The sequence below is a fragment of the Echinops telfairi genome, unplaced genomic scaffold (genome assembly GCF_000313985.2).
Source record: "Echinops telfairi isolate 266 unplaced genomic scaffold, ASM31398v2 ScPeMD7_1;HRSCAF=3_0, whole genome shotgun sequence".
NCBI classification, from domain to species: Eukaryota; Metazoa; Chordata; class Mammalia; order Afrosoricida; family Tenrecidae; genus Echinops; species Echinops telfairi.
This window is the reverse complement of record NW_022103896.1, coordinates 82,711,662-82,726,758: the sequence shown is the minus strand read 5'-3', so window position 1 is coordinate 82,726,758 and position 15,097 is coordinate 82,711,662. Positions and strand designations below refer to the sequence as shown.

The following is a 15,097-nucleotide window of genomic DNA, read 5'->3' as shown; positions in this document are numbered from 1 at the left end:
TTTAAGACCCCAGACGCTATACTTTTTGATAGTCGGGTACCATCAGCTTTCTTCATTGTCCAGCCTATCTTATGCGGAGATAATAACATGCACAAAAACAAGACAGAGCAAAACCAAGCAACAATATACAACAAAACAACAGCAACAAACCAATGACAAAAAACACAAGAAAGGAAAGCTTGTAATTAGTTCAAGGAGTTCTTTGTGTTATTTTAGTTTTCTTGTTATTCTTAGAACTTGTCTCCAAACATGAAATTATATTAAAGAGAAGAGATAAAAAATATTTAAAGGAAACCAAAAAATGTGCCTTTGTACTACTTTATTCGTACTCTCTTAGGTCTGGCTTTTGAGATGTAATCCAAATAGAGATGTTCTATTTCATTGCATTCATAACCATTTTGCCATTTATACCACCTCCCATAGTTTTGTTGTTCAGTGGTGGCTTGCAGTTTATTATGATAACGGGAGCTGTGCCCCTGGGATCTCAAATACCCACTGGGTTACCCAAAGCACACATGTTTCAGCAGGCTTTCCACACTAAAAGTTGGAGGGACAGCCTGGTTATATACTTGAAAAATTAGTCACTACAAACTTCATGTATAACAATAGGACATTGTCTGACTTGCTTCCTTTGGATATTCATTGTGAGTGATCAGTCACTGGAAGAGGGTATCACATTTGATGTAAAGGCGAGGGCTAGTGAAGGCCAGAGGACAGGCCTTCAGTGAGATGAATTGACATAATATTTGTAACAATAACTTGAAAAAGCTGGCAATTGTGAAGATGGATTAGGATTTGGCAGTGTTTCGTTCAATTGTATATAAGAAGGTCACCATGTATCAAGAATTGACTGCTGTCTGTGTCTACTTACCCCATATTTACTCTTTTCCCATTTAATGTTTCTCTTTCTTGTTTGGGCCTTATGTGCTCAATAGGGCAAAGATCATGGCTGTTTTATTCACATAATGTCTAGTGCCTGATATGTAATACCACGTTTTTGTTGAATTTGGATTAATTAATAAGCCACCTTTTTACCAACAATTTTCCTTTCATTCTAGTCACCACACTTTAGCTATTCTTTCAGAAAACAAAATGGCTACTTTTATAAAATGAACCTCTGATTAAACTTTATTATAATCAGTAATCGCATCCTTTATTCTTCTAGCTTCTTTGTCTATTGCAGTTCTGCATGGCTTTTCCAAGACTGTACTTTAGGGTTAATTTCTTGTCTTTATGGATTTTGGGAAAGTCACCAGTCCCAGTCTAGTGCTTCTTGACTTCAACTGTTAGTGTATCTAGTATAATATCGAGTTTATACTAGTCAGTCAGTGAACAAAATTCAAATTCAGCAGTAACTAAAGATGGCATGTAAGTATAAAATGAAAAATAATATAGCATTGAGAAATAAGATACTAGCAAGGATTGTATCATATATAGCCTTAGGAGTGTAAATTGAGAAGGAACGACTTAAGCATGTTGTTAGTTGAGTAGTTGACAACAAAAAAAATGGGGGGAGGTTAAAAAAATAAACAGAACATAATAAATGAATTCATAAACTGAAACAAATTTAAGCCATTATGTGCACATTTATGAAACAGTTGTAGTAATGAGGACAGTGCTTATTTTTTTTCCTCTTAATCATTTAATGGGGGCTCATACAATGCTTATCACAATCCATACATCCATTGTGCCAAGCACATTTGTACAATTTCTTTTTAAAAAAAATCATTTTATTAGGGGCTAATACAACTCTTTTCACAATCCATATATAATATCAACTGTGTAAAGCGCATTTGTACATTCATTGCCCTCATCATTCTCAAAACATTTGCTCTCCACTTAAGTCCCTGGCATCAGGTCCTCATTTTCCCCCCTCTCTTCCCGCTGCCCCCTCCCTTATGAACCCTTGATAATTTATAAATTGTTATTTTGTCATATCTTGCCCTGGAGGACAGTGCTTATTAAAGGAAGAAAAATTAATTAGATGAAATAGGAAAATGCTGCAATACTTAGTACTTAATACTTCAGATGTTGACTTGGGTTTATTGCTCTCACTATAGATGTTTTACAGGGATTGACAGGGAACCTTACTCATTGTACTGATATAAGGAACCAGGGATATCAAAACTTCCAACTAGGCACAGAAATAGAAAGCGAAGTGGAACTAGTATACTGTCCCAGAGCTTTTGCCTAAATGGATTTCATGTCATGCTAATTTGCCAGTACCAGTTATTAGGGCTCTACCTAAGCTCAGAAGTGCAGAAGTACAATCTTACCAGGTGTAAGAACAATGGGGAAGAATGAAACAAAATGAAACCACTGCTATTGAGTTGCTGCCAGCTCATAGCCATGTGTAACACTTGATGATTTTATGGGGGGCTCGTACAACTCTTATCACAATCCGTACATACATCAATCATATAAAGCACATTTGTACATTCGTTACCCTCATCATTCTCAAAACATATGTTCTCCACGTAAGCTCCTGGCACCAGCTCCTCATTTTTTCCCCTCCCTTCCCGCCCCACCCCTGCCTCATGAACCCTTGATAATTCATAAATTATTTAGTCATATCTTACACTGTCTGATGTCTCCCTTTACCCACCTTTCTGTTGTCTGTCGCCCAGGGAGGAGGCTATATGTAAATCCCTGTAATCGGTCCCCCCTCTGTACCCCACCCTCCTTCCACCCTCCCAGTAATCGCCACTCATACCACTGGTCCTGAAGGGATCATCCTCCCTGGATTCTCTGTTTCCAGTTCTTATCTGTACCAGTGTCCATCCTCTGGTCTAGCCAGATTTGTAAGGTAGAGTTGGGATCATGGTAGTGGGGGGATGAAGCATTTAAGAACTTAAGAATAGAGGACAGTTGTATGTTTCATCGTTGCTACACTGCTACCTGACTGGTTCATCTCCTCTCCGCGATCCTTCTGTAAGGGGATGTCCAGTTGCCTACAGATGGGCTTTGGATGTCCACTCTGCACTTCCTCTCTTTCACAATGCTATGATTTTTAGTTCTTTGAAGCCTGATACCTGATCCCATTGACACCTCGTGATCACACAGGCTGGTGTGCTTCTTCCACATGGGCTTTGTGGCTTCTGAGCTAGATGGCCGCTTGTTTACCTTCAAGCCTTTTAAGACCCCAGACGCTATATCTTTTGATAGCTGGGATACATTTAAATTATAAACTCATCTGAGATAGGTGCAAGGAATTAGATAGACACAGTAAAGTAAGATCACATTTAAATATTTTTTTCTGAGGGTTAATTGAACTCTATGCTGACAGGAGATGCTGTTGCAAATAGTAATAATAGAAGAGACTTCCTGGGAGTCTTTACGTTTTAGAGTATTTTAGAGCTATTTTTTTCAGGAATGCATAGTCTTTGCTATTAATTAGAGGTGAGAAATGTAAAAAGAAATGTCACAAGCATAAAAGCACATACAGAATACATAGTGCAAATAATGAAATGGTGAATCCGTAATTTAATCTCTGCAAAATATGCATCGGTAGAAAGGCGGGAGGAAGGAAACGGTAATTACAGGTAGAGCAAAGAGGTAGGGTTCTGAGTAGAGAGAATTGCTCATCTTTAAGGCACTGAGATTTTAAAAAACTTAATATGTTCTGAGTTTAAGCAGTCTGTTATTGGGGAGTAAAAGCTTGGGAGCGCGCGCGAGAGAGAGAGAGAGAGAGAGAGAGAGCGCATTGTCTTGCAGAAAAGCAGAAGTTCAACCATGGTTGTGTTATCTTACTGGATTCTCCCATAGAGTTAAGGTATGCATGGGCAGTGGAGTTGGGTTCCCTACCTTGGAATCATCATTAACTGCTGACATTGTTTAGTTAAGAAGCACTGATTACCATTTTATAATCTATTGAAATGCATACCAATAATTCAGTTTGAATTTGTTTGAGGAGGATTGGTTGTGTGATTTAAGTGTTAGAACATATTTCAGTCAGATTAAAGAGTCAACTATAGTAGCAGTCAAAATCATGGTGAATGAGCTTGCATGTACAAGAGTGAGAAAGGAGGGCTGAAATACAAGTGATTTAAAAATAAAGAACAGAAACAATGTTGTTACATGTTTAATTGTTCCCCTATAATCCTCAGATTTTCTTTTCCAGTGACCTGAGTTTACCAGGAGGGCCATTCATTTGCCAGTATCAAGCAACGCAAACGTAAACCAGTTTTAAGAAAAGTAATAGACCTTTTTGCAGTGCTTAAGGTAAGTCACAGCTTTATAACAGTTGTTGATATTTCTGAACCATAAAGGATTTTTAGTTTTAGGTTCTTGAGGAAGTAGCAGACCAATCACTATAGCTTGGCCATGCTACAATTCTGTCAGCACTTTTAAGAGCGCTAATCTGCCTGCAACCTTGCCATATTTGTTGTTTTCTTTTTTCTCTCAGTGCCATTTTTTCGCAAGGTTGAATTGATATCTTGAAGTACTTTTGGTTTATACCTCTCTCACAATCTTGGAAATCCACAGGAGCAGTTCTGCTCTGTGGATAGGGTTGCTGTGAGTTGGAATTGACAGGTTTTTCTTGAATAGTTAATGTGTATGAGCATCTTCATGTGTTTGTTGGCATGTCCATTGTATAATTGGATCATCATTTTCATTGAGTTGAAGTTTCTATAGATGCAAATTAGACATGTGCACATATTTTTATTCCCATTTTGTAGGCCCCCCTTTACTCTTGGTAAACTCTTTTTCATCATGTGAATTTAATTTTTAGTAGGTTTTAACTTTGACAATATCTCACTAGTTAATTTCAGAGTTGTTTTAGATTTAATAGCCGGTGTTCTTTGTACTGCTTTGTGAGGTAATAATAATATTAAGGCCATTGCTGGATAATATTTAGCTTAGTATTTAAGCAGAGCAAAAACTTAGAAGGAAGAGGAGCTAACTTTGTGTACCTAATCTGCAGGTACAAATACATCTTGTATTTGCTATTAGTATGAGTGGTGGCTTGTGTGTTGCTGTGATGCTATATAAGCTTTGTCCGTGATATTTCTTGTTTCATTTTTTATTTTTACATTTTTATTTGCACCAAATTCACATATAATACAATTCAATATATCACTGGTATTTCAAAATACCTGTAAGGTCATTCAAAGTGAACTGGTTTCAGCCTAGCTTCCAGACTAAGAATAGACTATGAAGAAGGATTTGGCTGTTCACTTTGGAGTAATTAGCCTCAAATAACAATGTGGCAGGAAAGCCTTTGGGACTTTCATTTGTTGATGGAGCACCACTGAAAATGAGAAAAAGTAGCTGCAAAAATCTAATAATTGGAACTTGGAATGTATGAAGTATTGATCTAGGAGAATTAGAAGTCATCAAAAATGAATTAGAATGCATAAAGATCGATATCCTATAGGTATTAGTTGAAGTGGACTGGCACAAGCCACTTTGAATGAGAAAGTCAAATGATTTACTATGCTGGAATGACACAATCAAGAGAAATCATGTTCTTAATGACCCTAATACTTTCTCGCATAACAGCTAAGAGTGCTGTGATTTAAAAAAAAGGGTATGCTTGTTGGAATATATATAAATACATACTATATATATATATATATATATATCTTATGAGATATGAAGTCCTTTTAAAATCTGTCATATTCAAGGTGACATTTATAAATATTTCTACAAGTTTTGTTTTCATAAAATATAAACTTAAAAAAGCAACGGTGTTGTATTCATCATTAGAAAGGACATTTCAGGGTCTATCTTGAAGTATATTGCTGTCTGTGATAGGATTATATCTACATCTAAGGGCATTTCAAACACTAAAGCTAGTGATGAAGGTAATGAATTCTACCAATATCTTCAGTTAAAAATTTAACAAACATGCATACAAGATGCTTTGATTATTATTGGTCATAAGAAAGCAAAAGTTAGAAAGAGGAAAGAACAATAGTTGGAAAATGTAATCTTGGTGACAAACAAAGCTGGAGATCGCATGATAGAATTTTGTAAGACCTAATGATTTCTTCATAGCAAATACCTTTTTTTTTTAGCAACACAAACAGGGACTATATATGTAGACTTCTCCAGATGGAATACACAGAAATCATATTGACTATATCTGTGGGAAAAGATGATTGAGAAGCTCAATATTAACAACTATGAGACCAGGGGCTGACTGTGGTACAAACCACCAATTACTCACATATAACTTCAGACGAGGAGCCCCGGTGATACAGTGGTTATGCGTTGGGCTGCTAACTGCATAGTAAGCATTTCTCCTCGAGAGAAAGATGGGGCGTCTACTCCTGTAAACAGTTACAGTCTCAGAAACTCAACAGGCACATTATGCCCTGTCCTATATAGTCACTAATATGGTCCCATATGGTCAGGATCAACTCTGGCAGTGAGTTTGGTTTTTTGGTTTAAGTTTAGGTTGATTTTGAAGAAAATCAAAACAGGTCCACAAGAGTCAAAATACCATCGTGTGAGTCTATCCCATCTGAATTTCAGGAACATCTCAAAGAATGATTTGTTGTGTTGACCACTAATGACAGAAGGCCCAATGTACTGTTTGGGATGACATCAAGAATATCATTATGAAGAAAGCATAAGGTCATTAATAAAGCAGGAAGGAAAGAAAAGATCCATGTGGGCATCCGAAGACTCTGCGTTTTTCTTCTTAGTCGTACAGTAGTTCACGTTATACAGTTCAATTCACCTATTCAGTACAGTTCACTTGTAATAAGAATAGTTGTACAGTCATAACCACAGTCAATTTTTGAACATTTTCTTCTTCTCAATATTATTAGCTTCCCATTTCTTCTCAACCAGTCCTGGATTTCATTCACACACACACACACACACACACACACACACACACACACACATGACCCAACAACAACAAAATAAAGCAAAAAATTTCAATTAAGCAGAAAATACTAAAAACTAGAACAAATTTAAAATAGTTATGCTTTTCTAGTCTTGTTTTCTTAATTCTTTTTAAACCAACAATGTCTCCAAGTTTTCAGTTAGCAATAGAATATGATTGTAGTTTCTAGTGGTGAAAGTATGTTTGCTTGTATGCCAAATTGATAAAAATTTTTGTTTTGTTTTAGTAGCTGTTTCAGCGTGAAGTGTAAATTCACAGAATTTAGAAAAGTCATCATGAAGTTATATGTATTTCTGGTCAATACTGGAACTACACTAACATTTGACACTGAACTTACAGTGCAAACGTGAGTTATTTGGTATATTATCTCATTTTTTGCATGCTATGTGTCTGTAAACTCTTCAAGGAAAAAAAATTTATGAAAACCAATTCTCAAAGCAGAACAGCCACATAGCAACTCTTAAATCACTTTATACCAGCACGTTACATAAACAGCTTTTGTTGCTGAAGTTGCCTTTTTCCTCCTGAGTAAGTTACATACTGCTGTTATTGGTCATTTTATAATGCCTTAGAGAATTATCTTGAGTAGTCCTTTGCCCATTTTAAAATATATAATTCGTTTTTCTGTTGTTTAGCTGTTTAAATACTTCTTCAGATTCATTGTTTCCTACTATTTTCTCCCATTCTATACATGCCAAAATTATGCTCTGTTTTTCTGGTCCATTGATTTTCTTCCCTTTTTCCCCCTTCTACTCTGATTTTCTTCCCTTCTATAAACAAAGTAAATAGGATTTTTTGGTGAATATGAGTATACAATTGGTTTAATTTTTTAAGTTCCGATTAGTCAGATTCTACTTCTGCAAGGATTTCAAATACTGAAATTTTTTATATTTTTTCCTATGTTTGTGGAAAGTTGCAGAGCTCCCAGACCTCACATTGAAAGGAATTAACTTAGTTAATTTTAAGTTTAACTAATTCCCTTAGTTAAACTTAGTAAAATGCAAATATTGCTTATTATTTCCCTGTCCAACTCAAGTCCATAAGACTGATACTAGTCCACAGAACCCTAATACTCATGCAGCCATATGCACTGATGTGGTGGCTTTGGCAGCAGTCAGAGTCAGCCAGCAACAAGGTCAAGGCAGAAAGAGAAGGGGAGGTTCCCAGAGGCCTTCTTACAAGAAGGCCATGCCCACAGGGAGGCACCATCAGCTGTGACCTGCTTGACCTGTTGAATACCACCCCTTCACTTTTAGGGTTCTTCAAGTTGACATGAAATTATGTAATTACCACATTCCTCTGCTTTTATTTTATTTTAAATTACTTTTCAAATGACCAGGTTTCATTAAATAGTATTCACCAACTACAAGAATTTTTTTGAAATATAGGAAATAATTTTTCATGTGCTTTGGGCTTAGTGTTCTTTGTGTAATGTGTTCTGATGAATTCTGCACACTGATGTCAATGTGAGCATATTTTTTACTTATATTTAGAGCACAAAAATAATTGTGCATTGCCTTTATTTCATAGCCACATTTTTAGGTGTGGTACACAGATGGTTTATTCATTCAGGATCAGACAGTTTATTATGGAATCCAACTCAGAAAGAAAGCTAATAATTTTCCTCTGTTTTGTGGAATATTTTTAGTATTTCATCATTCGAGTTAAAATAATTAGCCTAAAAAAGTTCATCCCTAGAGCAAATTATCCCTAAATAACTGCCTTTTTTTTTTTTTTAAAGTGTGGCAGACCTTAAGCATGCCATTCAAAATAAATACAAGATTGCTATTCAGCACCAGGTGCTTGTGGTCAATGGAGGAGAATGCATGGCTGCAGATCGAAGAGTATGCACCTATAGTGCTGGGACGGTAGGTACCGGAGGGCCTTTCATACAAGGATGTTCCAACTTTTCCCATTAGATAAGGAGGTGGGAAGTCAATATTCAAAAGTAAGACTTTCATGTTTTATGTATGAGGGCATATATTAATTTTGAGTATTAATGATTGTTAAACATGTACCTTTCAGTTTTTTTAACTTTTTTTTTTTTTTAATAATAGGACACAAATCCAATTTTTCTTTTTAATAAAGAAATGTTTTTATGTGAACGTCCTCCGGCTATTCCTAAAACTACCTTTTCAACAGAAAATGATATGGCATTGAAAGTTGAAGAGTCTCTTATGATGCCTGCAGTTTTTCACACTGTAGCTTCAAGGACACAACTTGCCGTGGTAAGATATAAACAGTGTTTCCTAAGATCATGGCATAATTCATTTGCATCTAAAATATTTTTAAAATTGAAAGGCTGACATTAGTTACCATTAAGTTGCTTCCATCTCATGGCAATCTCATGTGCAACAAAAAGAGTACCTAGACATTTACCATCCCCATGATTGTTGTCACGTATGAATCTATCGGATTGTATTCTCTTGTGAACCACTGGGTTTGGGTTGGCTGCTTTTGGAAGTAAATCACCAGGCCTTATTTCCTAGTCTATCTCAGTGTGGAAGCTCTGCCAAATGAATTCTGATTCATGGTGGTCTCAGTTAACATAGTAGAACTGAGTTTGGGGGCTTCATGCTGACTTTTTTTTTTTTTCATGCTGACATTTTTTATGGACACTGATGGACACCTTTGTTCTACAGTTAGTTCAACCCTCTATTAAGTTAGTTGGACACAAACCCGAGAATCTTCTTGTTTGGTGTTGTGGAATCAACCCTAGTTTTGAGCTCATTGTTGGAGCTACTGTGTTAATCCACCTTATTGCGAGTCTCTCTGTTTTTTGCTGATCCTCTGCTAAGCATGCTCTCCTCCAAGGACTGGCCCCTCTTTATAAGATATCCAAAGTACCTGAGGCATAGCCTTGCCATCCTCCTAAGGAGCTTTCTGATTCTACCTGCAAGACCTATTTGTTCCTTCTTCTGGTGGTCCATGATACAGTCAGTGTTGTTTGTCAATACTGTAGTTTAAAGCCATTGGTGCGTCTTGGTCTTTGTTATGCTTTGTCAGCATTTGCATGCATGTGACATAATTAAAATAACGATTTTATTCAGGTGCATCCTAGTCCCCAAAGATATTTCTTTACTCGTTAACACTAGCCTTTGGCACCACCAGTGTACCTTGAGTAGCTTACTGGGCATTAATAAATATGAACTGTTATTGCTTATAGAATAATTAAACTATAAATAGTATAGTAGTCTAACTTCCGTAAGACACACACGAAAATTCTTTTAAAACATATATCTAGCTTTATGAGTTGCCAGCTAAGTCCACAAGAAGAAGCACACCAGCATGTGTGTAATCCAAGAATTATAAACAAAATCCAAACCTGGATGAGGAATTGGTATTAGAACTTAAATTCTGAATGCCCAGGTTGCAGAAGGCCTCGGGTGACAGTGACAACCCAGAACCAATTTGCAGGGTTCTTCCGACGAGTAAGCCTCGAGTGAATGCCTTCTCACTATGAACCAGGGTTGAGAAATCCTTGTCACCAGACACAGTACATTGCAGTGTAGATTACTACAGTTGTAGTTAGGTAAAATGTGACATGATACCTTATTATTGATCTCATTTCAGCTTTATTATCCATTGAGGTTTTTCTTTGTTTTGTCATTTTTGTTGGTCCATTTGTATTGTCTTATTTTTTTTTAACATTTTAAGTTTTTTTTAATTAATTTTCTCTTTAATTAAATTAATTTTCAATTAGGAGTTAATACACATATCTTTCCTAAGTTTAATCACCTTAAGCAGTATTGTACAATTGCTACCATAATCCATTTCCAAACATTCTTTTCCTTCCTGGACTCATTGACATGTGTGCCCCCCAAATCTCTATTCTACTTACTGTCCCTATAGGTTCATCATTCCTGGGTTTCATATGCAGGAAAACAACACATCTTCAAGAGGGTGACCCCTAATGACATAACATCTGCGATAAACCCTAATGTGAACAAACAAAATATAATGCTGAAAACCAGATCAGATCCAGCATGCATCGGGGTGGGTGGGGAGATCAAGTGTGACAAGGTTTAACTGTTCAAGCCAGGTGTATCCCTTTGATCTTCTACTATGTCTCTGTCGTATTTCTTGAATTTGTATGATTTTCTGTATATGGAACCCAGATTAGGTAATCCTTATAGAGCAAGTGGTTCTCAACCTTCCAAATGCCAAGGCCCTTTAATACAGTTCCTCATGTTCTAGTGCCCCCCAACCATAAAATGATTTTTGTTGCTACTTCATAACTAATTTTGCTACTGTTATGAATCATAATGTAAACATCTGATATGCAGGATGTATTTTCATTGTAACAAATTGAACATAATGAAGGCATAGTGATTAATCACAAAAACAATATGTGATTATGGTGTCTTGATTCCTCAGACCATCGGATATAAGTGTTTTCTGATAGTCTTAGGCAACCCTTGGTGAAAGGGTCCTTCAGCCCCCAAAGGGGTCTTGATCCACAGGTTGAGAACTGCTGCAGTGTAGTCAACAACTGGATCAGCATATTCAAAGGGACACGGCAGGGGAGGCTGGTAGGAAATGAGCAGCTAACAAGCTAGCAGAAGGAAAAAGTATCTTGGAATTGATTGTGGTAAACGTTGCAAAACTTACAAAACGTGACCGAACTGTTTAGATGTAAGATATGTTAATCGTATGTCAGTGAAATTGTTAAAAATATACTTTTATAAAGAGGGTAATAATATGTATGTGTTTAGTTTGGGGGATATTGGGCCTATAAATCAGGCCTGTTCTACATTATGTGACTTTCGAGTTGAAAAGTTGTTTACCTATGACTTATTTGACCCCTCTCCTGGATGCAAATAATTGTGGTCAGTTGTGGTCGGTGTGTTCTGTAAAGTCACCAGAAACACCCAGTTAGAGAATACTGAGCTGTTGCTTCTTGAGAACAGACTGGATTAGGTCCTGGGAGCCTGAGTGGTGCAGTGGCTATGCGTTGGCCTGCTAACTGCAAGGTCAACAAAGCTTTCTACTCCCGTAAAATTACTGTCTTGGAAGGCTACAGAGGCAGTTCTGCATTGAACTTATAGTTGCTATGAATTGGAATTGGCTTCATGGCAGTGAGTCGTTTTTGAGTTTACTTGTTTTATGTGTGTTTCTGTTAAAGACATTTAATATATTCCTTCCTACAAATGATTACATGCAGCATTTCTTTATAATCACATACTAGCTGATCAGGCTAAGTATTTTCTTGACCTTGATTAGTATGTTCATAAAATTTTTGGCTTTCAGTCTCACAATGTTGTGTAGTATGCTTTAAAAAAAACAGGATTTATGAGTCCATAATTACTTTAGGAAAGCTAAAATCTTTTAATATGTCTCTTATGTAATTAATGTTCTAGTGTCTTAGCTTTAATACTCTATAATTTTCAGGTTAATAGCAGGCATATACCGTAAATACTTTAGTAGATGACTATCAAGCAGAGTGCTTTTCCTAGGAATACAATGATGGCTTAATATCAGAAAATGTGGTGATAAAATTAATTGACGCAGTCTTTAGTATCTTAAATGAGAAAACTGTAGGATCATATTAAAGTGCTTTAAATGACACAATTGTTAACTCAGCAGCTTTTCCTAATAAAATCGTAGAAGGAAGGAAACAACACATTAATATCAATGAAATACTAGAGATCTGTTGATATTAATCAGAAACAGTTGATTCAGGATTCTGTGTGTTTATGAGTAGTTACTAAGTGGTTCTTTAATGATTGCCTTATTAGCTATAGATTTATTTAATTTTTGCCTCTCTTTGAAGAATACCTGTTGCTATTCTTCGCAGTAACAGATTTAGTATGTTGGTGCTACCTCTTATTTTGTTGTTGTTGTTATTGCTTCTTCCTCTTCTTGGATCCCTATAATAATACACAGGTTGTTCCTCTTGATTGTTTCCCACATTTGTCTTAAGCGTTTCTCTGTCTGTTTTACATTCTTCTCATTTGTTCTTCTTTTAGGTTGGAGTCTATAGATTTGTTTTATAGCTCACTAGTTCAGGTTTATATCTCTTCAGTTTTGTTTCTCTGTTCTTTTATAGCATTGTGCCGTTCCTTTATAGTATTGTGTAATTCTGCTATTGTAATGTTTAATTTTTGTGTTTGTTTGGAGTTTTTCTTCTTTTCTATTGTTTCTTTTGTTTCACCCCCACCCCTCACCCCCACCTATTCCTTCATCTGTTGCACGAGTACAATCACTGTTCTTTTTCTGGCAAATCCATAGCCTATTCAATTTCAGGTGGTACATTTGGGCCTAATTAGTATTTGGTTATTTTCATTTTGTGTGTATGTGCATCAATATCTTCTGTTGTTTCCTTGACATGTTGGAGTCGCTGTTGGGGTGTTATGGAGGTGGTGTTATGTGGGTTAGCTCTGTTAGGTGGTGCAGTTAGAAAGCTAGTGGACAGTTTGCGCCAAGTATAGGGGTGGATGTTAGATTAAGTGTTAGGGGAGCAGTCAGAGAGTGGGATAGGAAGTGTTAGCTAAGAGAGAAAGGAACAGTAGGCAAAAGAAAAGAAACAAAATGGGAGGAATTGGGTAGTGTTATTTGGTAGGTTAAAAGAAGGGAAGTTGGGTAAAATTTAAAAATGCCTGTTTGTAATAATGGAGGAATGGATACTAATATTTGATAGGAAAAAAAAGATTTTAAAAATGTAAGAATAGCATCAGCTATTGTTTTATGAGGATCAGAAGAAAAGGTTTGACAAGAAGAAAAGAGAAATTAAAAGATAGGTTAATAGTGCTATGAAATAAGACTTTAGATATTTAGATTAGAGAGGGCAATTAAAGGGAAGGGCCAGAGGCGAGGAGAGTTTTAAAAATAATACTGGGAAAAATAATTCTGGAGTTAGTGGCAAGACAGCCATTAATGCATGCTTGTGTGCACTCTTAAGCTTTGACCAGGAGCTTTGTCTGTTAGCATAACCTACAGGTTGATGATTTCTTAAGGGCCTAGAAAATAAATTGCGAGTAAAGTAGTGTGTGTGTGTGTGTGTGTGTGTGTGTGTGTGTGTATACTTATGTATACCTACAAAAAGGGAAGTCCCAATTGAGTATAAGTTATTAGAATAGTACTCAGATTTCTTTTCTGGGGAGGCGGATATAGGAGACGTGGAACACAGAGCAGCAATTGAACCAGTAAAAAGCAGCTGGGTCCCACTCCTTGTCCTCAGGAGGAGCCAGGACTGTGTAGCAGAGGCCTTTTAAGCAGTTGGGGACAGTATCTGGTAGTGTGATATTTTACTACCGTATTATCTTGTAGGGTTGAGACTATGACTAGGGGGATTACTTTGGTGTTTGGTATGACTGTGGGTCCTGAATTCTATGGTTCAAGTTAATTATCTTGAGAATGTGCCTCTCTGGTCAGTCAGGTCAGAGGGACTAGGATTCGCTCTTTTGGATGGTGGGCATGGGAGAATGGGGTCTATACCACTTACCTAGGTGGCACAATAAAGCAATACCCTACTCAGAAGGCACATGGCTTATGTGAGAGGGTTGGAGTAATGACCAGGGGTTTGTGTCCCTGGACTGCTTTGTGGATAGCTAGGTTATCTGCTCTGTGAGTGACCTTTGGGTCATTAGGCTTCAGGTTTTTGCCTCAAACCTAAACTGCTGTCCTGAGCTGAGGGTTCTAGTTGTTTTGTTATGCTAATACTTTGTTAGTGAGCCAAGGTGTATGTTAACTGCAGCCCAAAAGTTTAAGGAGAGAGGAAAATAAAGGAAAAAAATAGAGCTGCACCTCAGGGAAGCTGGGTTAGCTTTGCCAATTTGGGCTGGAGGTCCCTGGGCTTGTTGTGGGAAGAATAGTTTTATTTACTGTGTATGCTTGTTCTTTCAGATGATGGGGGTGACCAGGTGTGGGGGTGGAGGTAGGCTGGGGGTAGAAACAAAGCCTACTCAAAGGGCAGTTTGCTGTTGCCATCTTATGCCAACAGACCTGGTGTGTGTTTGGTGCCGCTCAGATACCTGTATGTTTAAAAAGACAATTTTTAAAAAATGTTCTCTAATGTCCATGTTTTTAAAGCTTTGGGGGCCATTTTTGGTGTCTTAAGATTGGGTTTACCAAGGTATACCTAAGGAAAGGGGATTATCATATATACTTGTGTATAAGCTGAGTTTTTCAGCATATTTTTTTTAAATCATCTTATTAGGGGCTCATACAACTCTTATTACAATCCATACATACATCAGTCGTGTAAAGCACATTTGTACATTCATTGCCCTCATCATT

General features: G+C 36.8%; 1 protein-coding gene across 5 annotated transcripts in view; it reads left to right on the top strand.

The window, feature by feature from the left end:
* RB1CC1 (RB1 inducible coiled-coil 1) overlaps positions 1–15,097 on the top strand; it is a 94,835-nt gene that overhangs the window by 18,531 nt on the left and 61,207 nt on the right. For 4 of the 5 annotated variants that reach the window (XM_004697553.2, XM_004697552.2, XM_045293341.1 and 1 more), the window contains 4 exons: positions 4,121–4,221; positions 7,089–7,205; positions 8,601–8,727; positions 8,917–9,087. In XM_004697553.2, coding sequence (XP_004697610.1) covers positions 7,135–7,205; positions 8,601–8,727; positions 8,917–9,087 — 369 coding nt within the window. In that variant the 5' untranslated portion in view covers positions 4,121–4,221; positions 7,089–7,134. Of the gene's footprint in view, positions 1–4,120; positions 4,222–7,085; positions 7,206–8,600; positions 8,728–8,916; positions 9,088–15,097 lie in introns of all 5 variants that reach the window. The other variant, XM_045293041.1, reaches the window with a different exon arrangement.